The sequence below is a fragment of the Pelodiscus sinensis genome, chromosome 3 (assembly GCF_052426305.1).
Source record: "Pelodiscus sinensis isolate ZL-2025 chromosome 3, ASM5242630v1, whole genome shotgun sequence".
Taxonomy (NCBI): Eukaryota; Metazoa; Chordata; order Testudines; family Trionychidae; genus Pelodiscus; species Pelodiscus sinensis.
The window spans coordinates 153,003,750-153,023,275 of NC_143054.1; the positions used below are offsets into that span (position 1 = coordinate 153,003,750).

Sequence of the window (19,526 nt, forward strand, 5' to 3'; positions counted from 1 at the left end):
GACTTTAGTAAGGCATTTGATACGGTCTCGCATGATATTCTTATTGATAAACTAGGCAAATATAACTTAGATAGGGCCACGATAAGGTGGGTGCATAATTGGCTGGATAACCGTAATCAGAGAGTTGTTGTTAACGGTGCTAAATCCTGCTGGAAAGGGATAACAAGTGGAGTTCCGCAAGGGTCTGTTTTGGGACCAGTACTGTTCAATATCGTCATCAATGATGTGGATATTGGGATAGAGAGTACGCTTATTAAGTTTGCAGATGATACCAAACTGGGTGGGGTTGCAACTTCTTTGGAGGATAGGGACATAATTCAAAATGACCTTAGCAAGTTAGAGAAATGGTCAGAGGTAAACAGGATGAAGTTTAATAAAGAGAAATGCAAAGTGCTCCACTTAGGAAGGAACAATCAGTTCCATACATACAAGATGGGACGCGACTGTCTAGGAAGGAGCATGGCGGAAAGGGATCTAGGGGTCATAGTGGACCACAAGTTGAATATGAGTCAACAGTGTGATGCTGTTGCAAAAAAAGCAAATATGATTCTAGGTTGTATCAACAGGAGTGTTGTATGCAAAACTCGTGAAGTCATTCTGACGCTCTACTCTGCACTAGTTAGGCCTCAGCTGGAATACTGTGTCCAGTGCTGGGCGCCACATTTCAAGAAAGATGTGGAGAAATTGGAAAGAGTACAGAGAAGAGCGACAAGAATGATTAAAGGTCTAGAGAACATGACTTATGAAGCCAGGCTTCATGAACTGGGCTTGTTTAGTTTGGAAAAAAGAAGATTAAGGGGGGACATGATAGCGGTTTTCAAATATCTAAAAGGGTGTCACAAAGAGGAAGGAGAAAATTTGTTCCTCTTGGTTTCTGAGGACAGGACAAGGAGTAATGGGCTTAAAGTGCAGCAAGGGAGGTTTAGATTGGACATTAGGAAAAAATTCCTAACTGTCAGGGTGGTCAAATATTGGAATAAATTGCCAAGGGAGGTGGTGGAATCTCCCTCTCTGGAGATATTTAAGAATAGGTTAGATAGACATCTGTCAGGGATGGTGTAGACGAAGCTTGGTCCTGCCTTGAGGGCAGGGGGCTGGACTCGATGACCTCTCGAGGTCCCTTCCAGTCCTATTATCCTATGATTCTATGATTCTATGATTTGTTCAGAGATTAAGGTCTGAATTCTTCAAAACCTGGTCTTTGCTCATGTACATCAAACTGGAAATCAAAAGGGACTACTTGAATGCGTAAAAATTACTCAGAGGAGTAAGGTTTTAAAAGATTAAACCCAAGTATAGGTTAAACTCAATTTGACAAATTCATAAGGGGTCCTCAAACAGGCTTCTAATTGTGCACTTCTAATGTTGTACTTAGAGTTCTAAATTCTGTCATGTCTCATCTGTAGCTGATTAAGCCAGCAAATGAAGTGACCACTTTTTTTCACCCGTTGACCACAGGAACAAAATTGGGCATGCACAATTAGATATTTTTATAATTTTTGCTTTAAAGGTCTTCAATTTTAAAGTCTCTACAACAATTTAAATACAATAGTAGATTTCCCTTGCTGTTAAAACAAAAATGTAGATGATTTTGAAAACATCTCTCCTCAACCTCAAAATGTTTAGCAAAAAATTCCAGCCTATTCATTGTGACACTCAATAATTTCTGCTTTAGGAATCAGAAGAATTTAAAAAATATTCAAAACCTGTTAAATTTTTTGTAGCATAAGTAATAAAAAACTACATGCAGATTTAGACAACAATATATTGTTCGGTATTGTTGTATTATATGAAATGATGGTTTCAACTGTCTAATTTACAGTAAACAAGTATCCAGTATCAAAAAGACCACCTGTGATGGATAAGAGGTATGCTGGCCAGCACACAGCTATCAAAGACCATTTGTTTTCTGTGGGTTTCTTTCTTTCTTTCTTTCTTAAACTCAGGTAGCTAAGGGTGTTGGCAGGGAGCCAGAAGAACAAACGGGATACAGTGCTGAAATTTAAATGGTAAATAAATACCTGCTGCTGTTTCTCTTTGTTTTCCTAAGGCCAGGAACTGTGAAAAGCAGGATTGTTTAAATCCAGGCAGGACTACCATGCCTACAATGTATACAGGGCATGGAAATGGACTGGACCTTCAAGTGGATAGTGAGTAATAGGAAAAAATATACATTTAGTCGCCATCAGGTTATTTTCCTTGTTTGGCGTTTAGTTAACTTCTCTGTGAAAGTCAAATGCACTTTCCTCCTCCACTCACCAAATTTAAGCTACAGCCCAAAAAGACTGTTTCTTTGTGTTTTGATCTGTTCATTTCTCAGTTGTTCTGTAACACCTATCAACCGAGTATGCTTTATCAAGTATATCTTTTTATGCTGTTATTAAAATCACCTTTAAGGCAATGATTTAATTATTGTGTCCTGGAAGGTAACAAGAGGTCTGTGTGTGTGCCTACCTAGCCTGAAAGGTCAGCTATCAGAGACCATTTGTTTTCTGCAGGTTCTCCCTCCTCCCCCTCCCTCTCTCTCCCCTTCTTCCTGCCCTCTCCCCCCCTCCCCCCCCGCAAAAGAGCTTGAGGTGTCCCTTGGGAAGAATTTCAAGTGTGTCTTCCTGGTATTCAGGGTTTTACTTAATTCACCTGATGATGGAAGCCTATCTCCCAGTGCCAGTGAATCTGTGACTTTGGGGAGTTTTTGTCAGCAGAACCTATAGAGGCAAGGTCATTTTAAGGTCTCTTGTGGGCCCCCACTTTCTGCACTCGGAGTGCCACCACCACAATTGGCACTATGTGACTGATACTTCCTAGATGTGCCAAGTGTTGTTGATTCCCACTGGCGTCAAATTATCTCTCTTTAGTGGGCCATGAGTGCACTGACTCCATCTCAAGAGATGTTCTGTATCTTACTGAATCATCTCTTCCTTGGCAATCATAGCATAGACATCTAAGGAGCACAGAAACTTGAAGTTTCATTAAACTGAATAAATGAAGGGCCAGATTTTCAGCCTTCAGATAGGTGCATAGGTCTAGGGCTTGGACCTCTGAGGATGATAGTTTTCTCTCAAAGCTAGTGATGTTCCATCTAGGTCAGTGCTGAGGTATATCGATAGGGCAGTGTGGAGAAGCTTTCACTGCTCCTGCCTTGTTGTTTTTCCATGGATGCACAGAGCCCTTTAGCCTCCAGGACTGTCAATCTGGCAATTTTCGCCAGCAATAAAAATTATTTTTAAGAAATTATAAAATGATTTTTTAAAATAATGTGCTGGTTAAGACCTTGCGTACCTCGTTTCAAACTATACTACATTTTCCAGATGAGTGAAACAACTTCAAAAATTCAAGTTCATAATACAAATGTAGAATTAGCCCTAATTATAAGGCACCTGTGGCTGCCACTATACTTAAAATTATCAATATATCTCTTCCTTTTCTAGTGTTTCTTCTGGGTTTTAAATAGCACACAGAACCAGTCCTCATTCACATTTTCATCTAAGCTAAATGCAGCATATAATTTACAATGCCGTAAAGGAAGCAGGGATAGTAAAAATGATAGAACCAGCACTATACTCTTAAAATTGTCTCTGGTTCCCGGATTTTAGCATGCTTATACTTTATTGTCTCATCTTGTTTTGCTGCCACAGATGCACATTTACATGATGATGGGATGAAAAGATGTATAGGAAGGGAATTAAAAATACTTTCTCAATAGTTTGCTTGGTTAATGGGTACAGAGAAATGATGGTAGGAAAAAAAGGGAATTTATAACTGCTTTCTTAAAATATTCTTTAAAAAAATGCTGATGCAAATACTTTTACTTATATAAGGAAGGTGAATGAATTAATCAGGTAATGGTGCATTCAGGTAACAGGGAAAGGTTCACTGGAGGGCTGCCATTTTTGCACTAAAGCCAAAAGCAATGGACTACTGCATCAGTGATGCTCAAAAGTAAGCACCAAGACTCCTCGCTCTCACCTCTACTTTCATAATCCTGATTAAGATATTGGAAAACAATGAAGTCTTGTTTAATTTGTTTTCATTTCCTCAAGAAAATGTTATGTGGATGTTACAAATGGAGTCAGCTGAGCAATGTGTAAATTAACCTTTGGAAGTCACTTTGGTCATGTGCACCAAGGAACTAACTTTATGTCGCACATTTCAAATGTCACCATATCTGAATTTATATAAGTAGCTGTATCTTTCCTGATTACCATGCTGATTACAATTAATTTTTTTATTGTATAGTATTCAGAGATTTGCAGATCAAATTGGCTCAGCAATATGTAAACACAGCACTCAAAAGAGGGTTGAAAAACCTGATTATTAACCAAGTAAAAACAAGTTTGAATAACTGAAGAGGTCAACCCAAGGTGTCTAGCTTGTAGTTTGAACAAGGTTGGACACATACTTTCGGAACTACACTACTACAGAACTGTGAATACCAAAGAATTTTCAACACCAATGTGAAAAGAGAGCAGTGTCAGACCAGTTCCCAATGGGAAAGCATCCACAAGGCAATGAGAACAATCAGGTTGGTATGCTACTTAGCTGCCTTACCTAAGATGGACAAGGACAGAACTTACCTGGGCTCATAAGTTGAGGCTCATAAATGAAAGTGTGGGGAAAACACAGTAGGGCCTCTCAGTAGCTATTCTTTACCTATCAATGCATAAAGAGAAGACTACAGTCTCCAGCGCTGTCCATCCAACACTTTTAATGAAAAAGACATTTTAAAAACACCCTGGAATCTGGAAAAATGACAACTGAAACTCCAAAATATTTACACTTTTGTTGCAAGCATTTTCCCTTTGCTCAATAATTAATGTTACACCACCAATCTTGCCACCAGGCTGTTGTCTGAGCAGCTGCGTGTTTTCTTGTTGCATTTTTATACTAAGTTGAAGACGACAGTCACTTGGGAGGAGCGGGAGTTAATTTAGGGGAAAAAATAAAATATTTGAACCTTTCAAAACTCATGGACCCCATCCAGTTTCCACAGAGGCCAACAGGACCTTTGTGCATGTATCTTAATAAAAGAGTCACCCAAAGGATGTCCTGACAGCTGTATATTAGTAAATGTAATTATGTGTGTAAAATCTAAGTCAGAAAATTTAAATGTAATGTCCCTATAACAAAGAATAATTTGGCAACACTGGCACATGCAGTAATTTCCATTCACATTTTTGTCTTCTGTAATGGGTTGTTAATATCTCTGTTAAACCCCTTTACAAAATATATGCGTCATGCAACATTCTAAGAGGCCCGGCACAAGGCCTGTGCACCTACCTGTAGGATGTAAATGGAACCCTTTATTTATTTTAATGAAAGGTCATTTTCAAGATATTACCGAATGTATTAAGAACTGTGGAGAGACCTTAAAAATCAATGGACTAGTCTAGCACTTGCTATTTTCTAGTGTCCCTGATGGTAAGCCAATTTGGTTGTGGATTTGGCTGCATCTACGCATTTCTGTGAGACATTTGCAGTCACCCCTCGTGTAAATTATTCAAGCAGCAACCTAAGAGCAACAAATCTGTAAGTGCTCCATTGAGCAGACAGATCATCGAGTTCTCCCTTCATTTGTGATGTCAGAAGGGGTGGGGGAGGCAGAACTGCATTTAATTGTATTCAAATCTCACAGTGCACCTTCAGTTGTGGATTTGCAATCACATAGGGTATGTCTACACTACCACCCTAGTTCGAACTAGGGTGGTAGTATAGACATACCCATAGTTATTTATTTTAAAATATTTCCAGACAGAGTTACTATCTCTCATTCAGAAATGCATTTTTTCTCCAATATCCAGCTGGTTTTGGATTATCTGCCTGAAAAACTAAAAAAAAGGATTCAGGATAGATTCCCTCTCCCCCCCAACTCCTCCCCATCTTATAAAGCAAGACTAATTGCTGTTTCCTCAAATTTAAGTACAAAATTACCTAAATTACCTCAGGCTGAGAACGAATGTGGGAAGTTTCAAACTGAAAACAAAATTTTGAGCAAACTGTTGTTGTCTCAAAAAAGGGACTGTCACTTTTCTTACTAGTGAAATCCTCCTTTAACAATGCATACGAGGGTGACAAGCACTGGTTTGTGGCTGATGCAGCACCAGGAAAGGCAATGGAAAATGGGAAATGGACCAGGCTGTAAGTGAGCAGAATGCTCACCTTCAACCTGACTTCATCAAGCTCAACTGTGCTTCCGCCAAATCAATGGGAGTTTTGCCAGTGATGTCTATGGGGAGCAGCATTGGGCTGTGCAGCCTGAGCTAATTTAATAGTTTATGAATGATAACTTGGAAAGGTTTGATAAGTCAAACATGGTCTTTTTCCATTGAAATTTATGATTAATTTCCCAACAGAATTGAAATATTAACATTTGAAAGGACCAATTCTTTTATTTGAGATAAGCAATTTTTATGTACGCAGTCATAGGAGTTGGTTACTCAATCACCCCAGTTCTCTATTCTATATTTATGTTCCTCTTTGTGAATGTCTATATTCTTATTTATGCTTATTCAATTATCAAGTAATTTTTAAACAAAGAAGGAGGTAAAGTGTGAAATGAAACACAAACTGAAATTATACATTGAGAAATTGCCTTTAGGACTATTAGGAACAAATTCTGACCTTTTTAATCAAAAGACAGCCAAAGAAATCAAGGGGGCCTTTCATATATGTTCAAAGGCAGAATTTCCCCCTAGAATAAGAAAAAGTACCTTTTTTTCTTAGTTAATTTAGTTCATCTATAATGTCCAAGGGATTTGACCCACTGAAGTACTCAAGTTCTATTATCTTGAATGGGATTTGGAAGCATTCTCGTAATTTTGTTAGCTGGGACCTTTTATTCAGTAACTTGAAAAAAGGAGCCGCCTAGTCATTATTAAGGTGGCATCTTTCTAGCCTTCCTTTGAATTCCTTTATTATTACTATTCCATTCAATGCTTTTATTTACAACATAGCATTTTTTGTCTCTAAATTATTGTGCAGTGATACTTACTGATGCAGCTAGTACTATATACTTACCGTAAGCTTTTGCACAGGTGCCAGTTATAACCTGAGCTAGGTGGACAAGTCCAGAGAGCTAATCTAGAGAATGACATCCATGACTTATGCTTCAGGACCCAGAAACTTACTTTCTTTGATGTGGTATTAAAATGAAGGCTATCATCAATGCCAAAGTCAGGATTTAACTTTTTACTGAGTTAAACATTTTAGTGGCATTTTTTATTAATGAAGGTAAATCTAAAATAATTGTTTATCTGTTTCGTAGGATAGTTATTGCATGGTAATCAACTAGCAGTCTTTTATTAAAACCTGTGTTAGTTGAACCTTAATAGCTACATAATAACTGCTCCTACATTGTATAAACTGTTAAGTTTTGCTGATAACATTCTTGAAGGTCAAAGGAAATTATTTATCTCAAAAGGCTTGATTACTATGAAGCCGAGGCCTGAGGTCAGCATGGACTTTCTGCATGTGCAATTACCATAACTGTGCACTCAAACTGGTTATTTAATGTTCAAATGGCTCTAATCATGTGCATCTTAACTATGCAAACAAAATGGCTGCAAAGTTTGGGCTGTTTATGTCTCAACTTTTTAAAAGTCAGACCCATGAAAACTGCAATTCAGTGTTTCTCTTTGGAATTTGTACTGAACAGTGGATATTTCGTTAACATACAATGACTATCTTCTACTAATATAGGCCCCAATGCAGTTAGCACTTAAGTATATGTTAACTTTATAAGCATATGCTTAAAGTTCCATTGACTTGAATTGAACTTTAAATATGTTTAAGGGCTTTGCTGAATGAGAGAGATATTTACTGAAGGTATCGAAGGTTGAACAAGTATGCAATAATATATGTATTTACTCAGGATGTTAAACTTCCAGAGATATATTCTTAACCATTGCCTGGTATCTAGCTAGATAACAGGAATGCAATGTCTTGTTATGGGTCCAAGCCAGCACTCCTGATCCAAGAAAAAGTTACAGCTGATTCTAGTGTTAAAATGTCTTGTGGATTTCAACAGTAATTTTTCCTGAGAGACAAATGTTGCAGATCCACATGAGGATTTTTTGCTCACAAGCAGGCACTTGAGAGACAAGTGGAAGCCACCACTCAGCCTCATCAGGGAACAAGCATCTCGCATTGCTCTGCAAAAGACACCGGACCTCCAGAAGCAGCTTCAGAAGCAGCAGCAGGAGAGCTTGTGTGTTTGTAGCAATGCAAAGTATTTGGGTGGGGGGGCAGCAGGCAAGAAAGGAATTAAAAACAGATAAACAAAATGGGGGGATTCTCACAGCACCTAGAGGGCTCAAGAACCATCCTCTGGGAATAGTTAAATCAAAACAATAGTCATTATTTGTCCCCCAATTTTAATTTAAATAATTACATACTTGAGCCAAAATTTTCAAATGCTGGTTGGGTATTTAAATCCAAATTTAAGCCCTTCAGTAAAAATGACCTTATTTTTCAAGATACTGAGCTCCTGCCCCATTTCCAATTGCCTTCCCTGAGCATTTCAGGTATTCAGCACGTCTGATACTCACACATCTTTTATTAAGGTGACTAAATATGGGATTTAGGTGCCTAATTTTAGGCACCCAAGCTTGACCTTAATTTAATGTGACACTAAGTTCCTGTTTAATAACTACAGACTAGGCATGGCTTCACATTCTTTAAACAAAGCACCTGCAATTCTGCTTGGGCTGACAATATCTAAAGGAGGGCAAAAGGTTATTTGGATTCCAATGGTTCCACAGATAGAACAATGGACATGCAAATTTCCATTCACACTAACTCACGCCAGAATATGTAAAGGCTTTGTAATGAGCATCAGGAATAGGTTAATTATATGGGCTAGGCGGCAGAGACCAGAGCCTGCTAATTTGCTTCATTTAGGTTGTAACCTGACAGATACTTGGTGAATCTGGTTAAGACTGCTGTAGTATCTTAAAGGTGAAAGGCCAGTAATTCACCCACTGAAGCCCACAAAATACTACCACATTATATGTGGTTCTGTCTTTAAATGGATTAGAGTTTAAAACAAAATCAACTGGATTTCTCTAACAATGCTAGTGCCGCAGTGCTACAGCACAGAGCAAGATGTGCCACACTATGCTTATGCACCACAAGGGTGTGTTGAAGGAGGCCCACTTAAGAGGTAACCATGGCAACCTTCAGAAAACAACCAGTTTTCTTAACAGCAATTATTTATCAGTGTCCACGGGGATCTCTTATGGAAAAATAAAAACTGAAGATGCCTAGGGTGCCAAATAGCTTTGCCTTTACTGCCTGACAGTAAAAAGAGAAATGACTCTGGGCCCAGAGTTACAGTCCTTACTCAGACAAAACTCCCACTGAAGAAGGAAGAATTTTGCATGAGTAAAATCTGTATGACCAGATCCTGAAAACAGAAAGAAACAATTTATGGGAGGGAGAAGGAACAGGAGTTACAGAGGGTTGTAAAGTTTTAGTTTGGACGAGAGGAAAGTGGTGAAAAACACTAACCTTGAATTGTCCTCTTGAAGAAAGCTTTGCAGGCCTCGCAAGAGGCCACCCCATAGTGGTACCCTGATGCAATGTCACCACACACCAAACACAGTCTTTTGGGCATTGAGTTCAGCATATATTCACACTTGGTCTGGGAATCTTCAGCAATGGTGCTGGAGCAGTCATCATACCGTTTCCTGACAGGCCCATTGCCCCCCAGCCCTGCAGCGGAAGGATAGAGGGGTGGTGAGTCCAGCCCATTCTGATGTCCATTCATGGTTGAACTGTAGCTCCCGCTGGCGTCCGAAGAGCCACCAGGGCTGTGATGGTTAATGCTGTCCGTCAAAGAGGCGGGGCTTGATGGTTCCGTCTTGATATATGACGAACAGCTGGAATCAATGTGTCGATCTTTGCTTGACATTCTGCAGAGAAGCCTGCATTATGGAAGAGGGAGTGGGGGGAGGGGAAGAGAGAGAGAGAAGAATATGTGTATTAAAGACAGTGCTCTAAGATTGCTCTGAAAGGGCTAGGGACTGCACATCATTCATTCGTTAGTCAATACCTCTTGTTCTACATGAAGGTAATCAGCATAAGGGCATGACAGAGTTTTATCAAAGCTTGAGACAGGCAGTAAACAAAAACTTTAAAGAGACCAAATCCTCTCTCCTCTCCCCTCCCCCTTTTCTTTCTGCTAGGCTACATGTCGATTTCAAACCAACTCTCTAAATTTTGAACTTGTCATCCAGTGAGTCAGGAATTCATAAACCCATTTGCTTATGAGAATTTATTTCATTTGCCCCTCCTTCCAATGCTTTTTTCCCTTGCATAAATTCCACTATCAACAGGATCAAACATTCTGCATTTGAACTGATGAATGCTGTGCCTAGTAATTATTGTTTGTCAGCACTTTTCAATAAAGCATAACTGCATCATCTATTGATCTGACCAAGGAATTGAAGAATAAATCTCCCAATTACTCTTATTTTTAAAATTTCTTTATTAGGTACAGCTATTTAGTAATGGAGTAACCTCATCTCAGGATTCTAACAAATAATTAAGGTTAGACACTAGTTTCAAAAAATCTAAGTGGAATGATTCATCATCTCTGGCTGCAATTACTTTTTAGCCATTATCCTCAGACTAACCAGTAATAACTATGCCAGTACCCCATATATCTACAGTTCTATAGGAGCTGACATTTTACTTTCTGGGTTTAAAAAAAGGAGGAGGAAATGGATAAAAGTTTTATCTTTCAAAGGATTCTTGATTGCCTTATTTCTTAATTCTTGTCTTCAGAATTGAGTACGTTAAGTAAAGCAACAAGACTTTTGATCTGGCATATTAGTTCTCTGCTAAACAAAAAAGTCTCTACCTTTTCTTTCACATATATAAGACCATAAGAACAGCAATACAGGGTCAGACCACGGGTCCATCTAGCCCAGTATCCTGTCTGATGACAGTGGCCAATACCAAATGCTTCAGAGGGAGGGAACACAACAAGTAATCATCAGGTGATCCCACTACTGTCATCCATTTCTAGACAAACAAGCTAGGGACACCATTCCTACCCATCCTGGATAATAGCCATTGATGGACCTCCATGAATCTATCTAGCTCTTTTTTGAACCCTATTAAAGTCCTAGTCTTCACAACATCCTCTGGCAAGGAGTTTCACAGGTTGACTGTGCGCTGAGTGAAGACAAACTTCCTTTTGTTTTTTTTAAACCTGCTGCCTATTAGTTTCATTTGGTTCTCTCTCATTCTTTTATTTTGGGAATAAGTAAACAACTTTTCCTTATTCACTTTTTCCACATCCGTCATGATTTTATAGATCTCTAGCATGTTCCACCTTAGTCTCCTCTTTTCTAAACTGAAAAGTCTACGTCTTTTTAATCTTTCTTCATATGGGACTCGTTCCAAACCCCTTATCATTCTGTGAAGGCACAGAAAGAAACCACGCGACGCATAGCAAGAGAGGCAAACATGGTAGGAGACTGGACTGGCTTACAGGGGAAATCCTTGGTGAACTTAAGCACAAAAATGAAGCTTACAAAGAGTGGAAACTTGGACAAATGACCAGGGAGGAGTTTAAAGTTATAGCTCGAGAATGCCAGGGGGTTATCAGGAAGGCGAAAGCGCAAATGGAATTGCGACTGGCTAAGGATGTGAAGGATGACAAGAAAGGTTTCTACAGGCATGTTAACAAGAAGAAGGTGATCAGAGAGGGTGTGCGGCCCCTAATGGATGAAGGAGGTAACCTAGTGACAGATGATGTGGGGAAAGCTGAAGTACTCAATGCTTTCTTTGCCTCTGTATTCACGGACAAGATCGGCTCCTGGACTTCTGCCCCAAGTGACGCAAGATGGGATGAAGATGGACAGCCCGTGGTGGGTAAAGAACAGGTTAGGAACTATTTAGAAAAGCTAAACGTACATAAATCCATGGGTCCAGACTTAGTGCATCCGAGGGTACTGAGGGAGTTGGCAAATGTCATTGTGGAGCCTTTGGCTATTATCTTTGAAAAGTCGTGGAGATGGGGAGAAATCCCGGATGACTGGAAAAAGGCAAATGCAGTGCCCATCTTCAAAAAAGGGAAGAAGGATGATCCAGGGAACTAGGCCGGTCAGTCTTACCTCGGTTCCTGGAAAAATCATGGAAGGGATCCTTAAGGAATCCATATTGAGGCACTTGGATGAGAGGAAAGTGATTAGGAATAGTCAGCATGGATTCACAAAGGGCAAGTCGTGCCTGACCAATCTGATTAGCTTCTATGATGAGGTAACTGGCTCGGTGGACATGGGGAAGTCAGTGGATGTTATATACCTTGACTTTAGCAAGGCTTTTGATACGGTCTCCCACAATATTCTTGCCAGCAAGTTAAGGGATTGTGGATTGGATAAATGGACGGTAAGATGGATAGAAAGATGGCTAGAAGGCCGGGCTCAGCGGGTAGTGATCAATGGCTCGATGTCAGGATGGCGGTCGGTTTCTAGCGGAGTGCCCCAAGATTCTAGGACCGGTTTTGTTCAATATCTTTATTAATGATCTGGATGAGGGGATGGGTTGCACCCTCAGCAAGTTTGCGGATGACACTAAGCTGGGGGGGGGGGGAGGTAGATACGCTTAAGGGCAGAGATAGGGTACAGAATGACTTAGACAAATTGGAGAATTGGGCCACAAGAAATCTGATGAGGTTCAACAAGGACAAGTGTATAGTCCTGCACTTGGGACAGAAGAATCCCAAGCATAGTTACAAGCTGGGGACCAACCAGTTAAGTAGTAGTTCTGCAGAAAAGGACCTGGGCGTTACAGTGGATGAGAAGCTAGATATGAGTCAACAGTGTGCCCTTGTAGCCAAGAAGGCTAATGGCATATTAGGTTGCATTAAGAGGAGCATTGCCAGCAGATCCAGAGATGTCATCATTCCCCTTTATTCGGCTTTGGTGAGGCCACATCTGGAGTATTGTGTCTAGTTCTGGGCCCCCCACTACAAAAAGGATGTGGACGCATTGGAGAGGGTCCAGCGGAGGGCAACCAAAATGATTAGGGGGCTGGAGCATATGACTTATGAGGAGAGGCTGAGGGAGTTGGGTCTGTTTAGTCTGCAGAAGCAAAGAATGAGGGGAGATTTGATAGCAGCCTTCAACTTCCTGAAGGGAGGTTCCAAAGAGGATGGAGAGAGGCTGTTCTCAGTAGTGACAGATGGCAGAACAAGGAGCAATGGTCTCAAGTTGTGGTGGGAGAGGTCCAGGATGGATATTAGGAAAAACTATTTCACTAGGAGGGTTTGAAGCACTGGAATGGGTTACCTAAGGAAGTAGTGGAGTCTCCATCCCTAGAGGTGTTTAAGTCTCGGCTTGACAAAGCCCTGGCCGGGTTGATTTAGTTGGAATTGGTCCTGCCTAGAGCAGGGGGCTGGACTTCATGACCTTCTGAGGTCTCTTCCAGTTCTATGATTCTATGATTTTATGATCATTTTTGTTGCCCTTTTCTGAACCTTTTCCAGTGCCAGTGTATCTTTTTTGAGATGAGGTGACCACATCTGTACACAGTATTCAATATGTGAGCATGCCATGGTTTTATATGGAGACCATAAGATATTCTCTGTCTTATTCTCTATCCCTTTTTTAATGATTCCTATCATTCTATTTGCTTTTTTGACTGACGTTGCACACTGAGTGGACGCTTTCAGAGAACTATCCACAATGACTCCAAGATCTCTCTTTTGAGTAGTTGTAGCTAAATTAGTCCCCATTGTATTGTAGGTTTATAAAGCTTACTGTCCTTTTTTGGCAGGCGTTTGGAGGGCAGAATAATCATCAGCTGGGCTATGATCAGATGTTATCTTCTTGAACTAAAGTTGTGATTACAAAGGCTATGTCTACACAGCAGTGTTATAAATAACATAGTCCCTGTCTACACAACAAGTGGTTATTTCGACATACTGTCAAAATAATGTCGAGCTGGAGGACACCTTACTTCAACTCCTGTAACCCTCATTTTACAAGGAGTAAGGGAAGTCAGAAGAAGAATGCTTTTTCTCGTACTTTCTACTGCGTAGACAGCACCAAAAAGCCAAAGTAAGCTATTATGTCTTAAACTACGGAATTGACATAGCTTAAGTTACGTAACTTATTTCAGTTTTAGCCCTGATGTATAGATGTGCCTTAAGCCACAGTGGTTAATGATGTGCTGGACAGAGTCTCTGTTACTCCTCTAAGGAGCTACCAATCCACAGATGATGGTTCTGAACAAGTCTCTGATGACTTTTTCTCATCTGAATGCTACCACTATATAAGCCTACCCAAGTGTGGTTATATACTATCGTTGTGGAAGCAACCACATTACAATCGAATGTAGTTAAGTTTTCAGCACACAATCTGGCAGACTTAAAATAATTTCATATCAATATTGAGACTCTCTCTCTCTGGCTCACATTTATGTACAATAACAAAATTCAGATACAGCTTTAAGCTCTGCAGTCAGATTCATCAGCGTAAATCAGAAATAAATTCAGCAATTAGATTTCAGGTTATTTTTACACCATATTAATCAAGATTAGAATTTGGCTCACTAGAAACATACGCATAGAAACATACACATAGAGTAAGATATTTTCAAAGTGAGATTTAGGTGGTCATCAAGTCTTGGTTATTGGGATGTATTTTACCAAAAAGAATATCAAACACAAATTGCATGTGAAATAAATATGAGGGGGGAAAAAACAGACTGAGGAGTGGAAACTTCATGCACTACCTCTAAACACAATATTTATCTGGGATACGGAGGGAGCAAAATCATTATGTGTCAGCAAAAACCAAGGAAATGGGAAGGTTAAATCCTTGAAAATATCGTATTGCTTTGGGCCACCTGCTTATGTTGTCCTTCAGAGGGAATCCCCTTGCCAGACTGCATCAGTGCATGCCTTTCCTTATGTATCTGCTGCCTTATACCCATCACTGTTAATGAGTGCTGTAATTACTAGATAGCTCTCTCTTGTCTCTCTACTACTTGCACTCTGGGCTAAGCACTTTTCTCAAGTCAACATTTGAAAGAAAGCGGGTCGGCACTGACTTACAGCAGCTCTGCAAATTCCTTTTAATTTAGAGCACTTACACCACCACTCCACTTATTACCTTATAATTAGTGGACCATTCTCACATACATTACAATCTTAGACTAGAGTTAGAAGTTATTAGGATACTAAAACATATTCATTCTCTCTCTCTCTGTCGTTCTAACATAATGAATTTTATACAGCTCTGATAAAAATATCAATTAACTCTTTCACAATCTGCAAACATAGAGGACTTTTTATTTCTGTGTACTGAAGGCGTTTTCTTGAATACAACTATCAGGTCTTCCTTTAGCTTTCTTTTTTATGTGATTCCATGTATAAAATCATTATTGCTACAATGTTCTCTAGTCTCTCGTTGCTCCATTGGTGAATTTGCTCTAGTTTAGTGAATAATTTATTATAGTACAAGCTCTGATGTCACCTTCCCATTCACAGAACAATCATTTGCTTACTTAATGTAAGTCAACAACTAATTAATATCCAAATGCATGTTGTCTAACTGCTGCAAAAAATGGGTTTCTTCTACTGGAAGCAGTTACAGCCAAAATATTCTCTTCCCTCTTTAATAGCTCATGGTCTGATCATCAGTGCTATACAGCCTACAACTAGTCTGCAGATGGTTTTGAAGTGGTAGTTTCTAATACTAATCAAAGTTTATCTGCTCTTGGCTGCAGTTTCAATACTGCAAACTGGATTGGTGGACATTTGGAGAACAGAAGAATAGTTCAAACTGACGACTGCAAGGAGATGGGAAAATAGTAGTTTTCAGTGGATTAAAAGTTAGCTCAACTGACTGAAGAAATAGAGCCAAATAAGGGATGTACATATATTTGTTATATTGGCGGTGAGTGGACAACAGCATGTTTCATGCTGATTTTATTTCTCTGTTACTGAACTACTTTCAAATAGAAGAGGCTCAGGAGCCAGCTACACCTTTGACAGATTGGGCCATCATCAAGCAATCTCACTAAACATTTGGAATAATGCCTGAACCAGATCTCAGTAAAAGTGTTGCCTTCTAATTACTACTTAGCTCATTACACTGACGACTTCCTAGACACAATTTCATTATATTCTAAAACTATAGTTGGAGCTTAATTCTGTCTTCCTCTCTGTCTCTGAAAGTCTACAGCTCTATTATTCAAACCTGAAATATTCACAACTATCTATAAATTCAATTGTCAGCTGGTGGGTTTTATTCTAGACCTCACTTCAATCTAAAATTAGAGGCACTAAAATTCACATTAACTCTAAGAGGAACGTAGTGAATAAGACTTTATTTCAAAAGAACACCTTTTTGTCAGACAGAGCTATTTTCAAGATGATAGCTTTATCTGCATTCAAAGAGAATAAGCCCAATTCCACATTGTGCTGTTAATGCAGAATTTTTTTAGGTCACATTGGATTAATAAAAACCTAAATTTAGTTAAGATATATGAACAGAAATAACATGTTTCATATAAAAATGTACTCTCGATATATATTTAAAATCTTAGTGGGGTTGTTTCTTTTTCTCTATTATTATTTTAAGTCAAATGAATGGTAGCTCTACAGGAGGTGGGGTATACAAACATGTGCTTTCTAAAACCTCTCCCAGCGAATTGTAAAGAAAACTGGAGATATTACTGACTTTAGGCTCAACCCCCATTCAGTGTCCACAAAGACAGCAACTCCAGTTTGCTCTAACAGTCCCATGCCTGAATAGATTCCTAGGAAAACAGACCACTTTAAACCTTTCATATTGAAGTACTTCTTAAGTTAATTCTCTTCATGTTTGCTATAATGCCAACTTACAAAAATCCTTCATATGAGCAAAGTTTAGCTCTATGATCCAGTGGCTATTGGCCAAAAGTTATAGAGGGAATGCTAAAAATGCACTTAAAACCACTTGTAAAAGCTTTTAAAATAAAACAGGGGTAAATATTTAGCGTGCCACCTTTTTCTAGAAGGCCAAGAATTTTCTAAATATCATTAAATGCAGTTGTTAGTGGCATTACATTTATATTACTAGCTACCTGCTACATTGCAAATGATATTGACAGTGCTGATATTGGTTAAATCAGTATCAATGTCCTAGTGGAATGCATAAACTAATTAGACCCAATTAGCCTTATCAGAGAAAACTTTCCTATTGAGGCCAACAGGAGCTATTCCACAACCAAGATGGCAGGATTGAGCTATTTGCTTAGAATTTTGTTTTTTCCTTTCCGTATTTAACATATTCAAAAAAGAAAAAAAAATACAAATAGCAGCAACTTGGAAAATAGGCCATATTTTGCTCATTGTTACACCAGTGCAGATCCACTTACTTCAACACTACTGCAATGGTAGCATCACTTAGAATAGAGCAACCCCTTCTCCCAGTAATCGCACTGGTCATCACATAATAAATAAATCAACAGACATTTACAAGCTTTCACAGAATGTTATACGAGTTGGCACAACTATTTTCTATTTTAAAGGAGAATTTCTTAGGTGCTATAGATCCTACAGCATGTTAATGGCAACTGCTAGAAATTCACCTTAGTGAGATATACACACTTACTCACAGGCACTTTCAGAGTACCATTTATCCACTTTCTTCCAACACTTCACAAACATTTAACTGGGTTAGACACACACAATCCCTGAGAGGTGGGAGCAATCCCACATTGTCGAGGGCAAGAAAGCCTTGCACAGAAACAAACCTGAAGTCTACAACAGAGTCAGCAATAGAACTCAGCTGGCCATTCTCCCAGGATCACGCTTTAACCACAAAGACCAACCTTCCTCTCACACACTATGTTTGCCTCTTAGTAATGTTGCACTGTTCTGTACCAAAATCAATAGACAGAAAACTATGAGGCGGGCGCCAGTGATTTCCTATATTTTGTTTCTTTGAATGTAAAAGAAAAAAGCATGTGTATGGAAGGAAACCAAAATGTTGCCTCTTGCACTGACACCCAAGTCTCCTCAAGACTCTCTCACAAGCTCTTGTTACAGAGCTGAGTTACAATTTCAACTGAACTACTTTACAACGAGGAATTTTTTTTCTGCTTCAGCTAATTGCACTCTAGTAAAGTGGCAAAATGTGAATCACTTAGTAGGAAAATGGGCACCAGCTGCTATTGTCAGAGAATGGCAATGCTGAAGAAAGGGAAAGCGACTGAATGAAGTGTCATGTCAGAAATCAACGGTGCAACGTGTGATTTCAGAAAACATGACTGCTTTACAGAGACAGGGTGTCATTACGGCATCACAGTAATACGGTGCTTTGACAACTGCTGGGTCTAACATATCATCATTGCATTAAGGTGCACTAGCTTCTTTGGGGGAAGGAACAGAAAGAATTTCTTTTTTTTTAAATAAGAAATATCTTAAGGTCTGCCTGGTTAACCTAATGGATGAGAGCATTAATTGCAAAGTAAGCACTGCTAATCCTGACCTCTCCACCACCACCAATTCCTATGTTATACATTAGACCTTCATTAGCAAACATCCAGACATGGCCTTCTGAGGAGTGCTTCAGCTGGCCACAGCATTCTACATGGTTTAACAAATGGTGAACAACTTCTCTGAAATTTAAATTTATTCTTCCCTTTTTAATTTTTTCTAACATCTTCAACATTTCATCATTATCAGGGGAGCTAAAGCAAGCAAACAACTCTCTCCAGGACTGATGTTAGAACTGCTGACAGTTAAAGCTGTGGAAGAGGTGTAGGAGGACATCAAGTTACTGCAAGAAGTAGCTCACAATACCTAGAGTTCCAAAATCTGCACCCAAGTTCCAGCTTCCCAACTGGTATCATCTATCTGCATGTGGCCTATTAAGCCACACTAGTGCACTCACCAAAATGGAGGAATGCACAATCATTTGTTCTCAGTTCAAAAGCCAATAGCTCAGGACTTTCAACTTCATTGTAATAGTATTGCACAATTTTCCAACTATTGACTCAAATATAATAATTCCATGCCCTGTAAAGTTAGGGAGAATATGCTTAACCTTTTTCATTAAATTTTTTTTTATTTATGGAAAGTAATCAGAATCGCTCCTTTCACCTGCAAGTTGATTCCCCACACTTCCTGATTGATATACTATTAATGGGAGGGAAATGATCCTGTGATCTCACAATGTGTTGCAAATGATCACAGTGACAGTTTCCACACTTAAGGATTACATCTGAGGCAGTAATGCATACTGGTGTAATTTATCCTTCGCTCATTTCCTGGGACCTATTTCAATTTAGGGTGAGCATCTCTTGTTCATAGCACTAAATACTATAAGCGAACAACTGGCAAATCAATAAAGCTGCTAAATGCATAATAATACCATGTAATTACATACATGATGTTTTGCATAATTAACTGCCTCAGGTGTTCCTTGATATAATGGATACCGATCTAGTATTGAGTAACCTACAAGCCTATAAAATAGACACTGCTTATACAAACTGAGATTATACTCAAAACTCTCATTTTAATC

At 39.2% G+C, this 19,526-nt stretch overlaps 1 protein-coding gene across 8 annotated transcripts in view; it reads right to left on the bottom strand.

Annotated features, from left to right (window-relative positions):
* Positions 1-19,526, bottom strand: part of ESRRG (estrogen related receptor gamma) — a 540,935-nt gene that overhangs the window by 162,250 nt on the left and 359,159 nt on the right. For all 8 annotated transcript variants that reach the window (XM_014580752.4, XM_075925198.2, XM_014580754.4 and 5 more), the window contains one exon: positions 9,505-9,920. In XM_014580752.4, the coding sequence (XP_014436238.1) occupies positions 9,505-9,920 (416 nt within the window). The remainder of the gene's footprint in view (positions 1-9,504; positions 9,921-19,526) is intronic.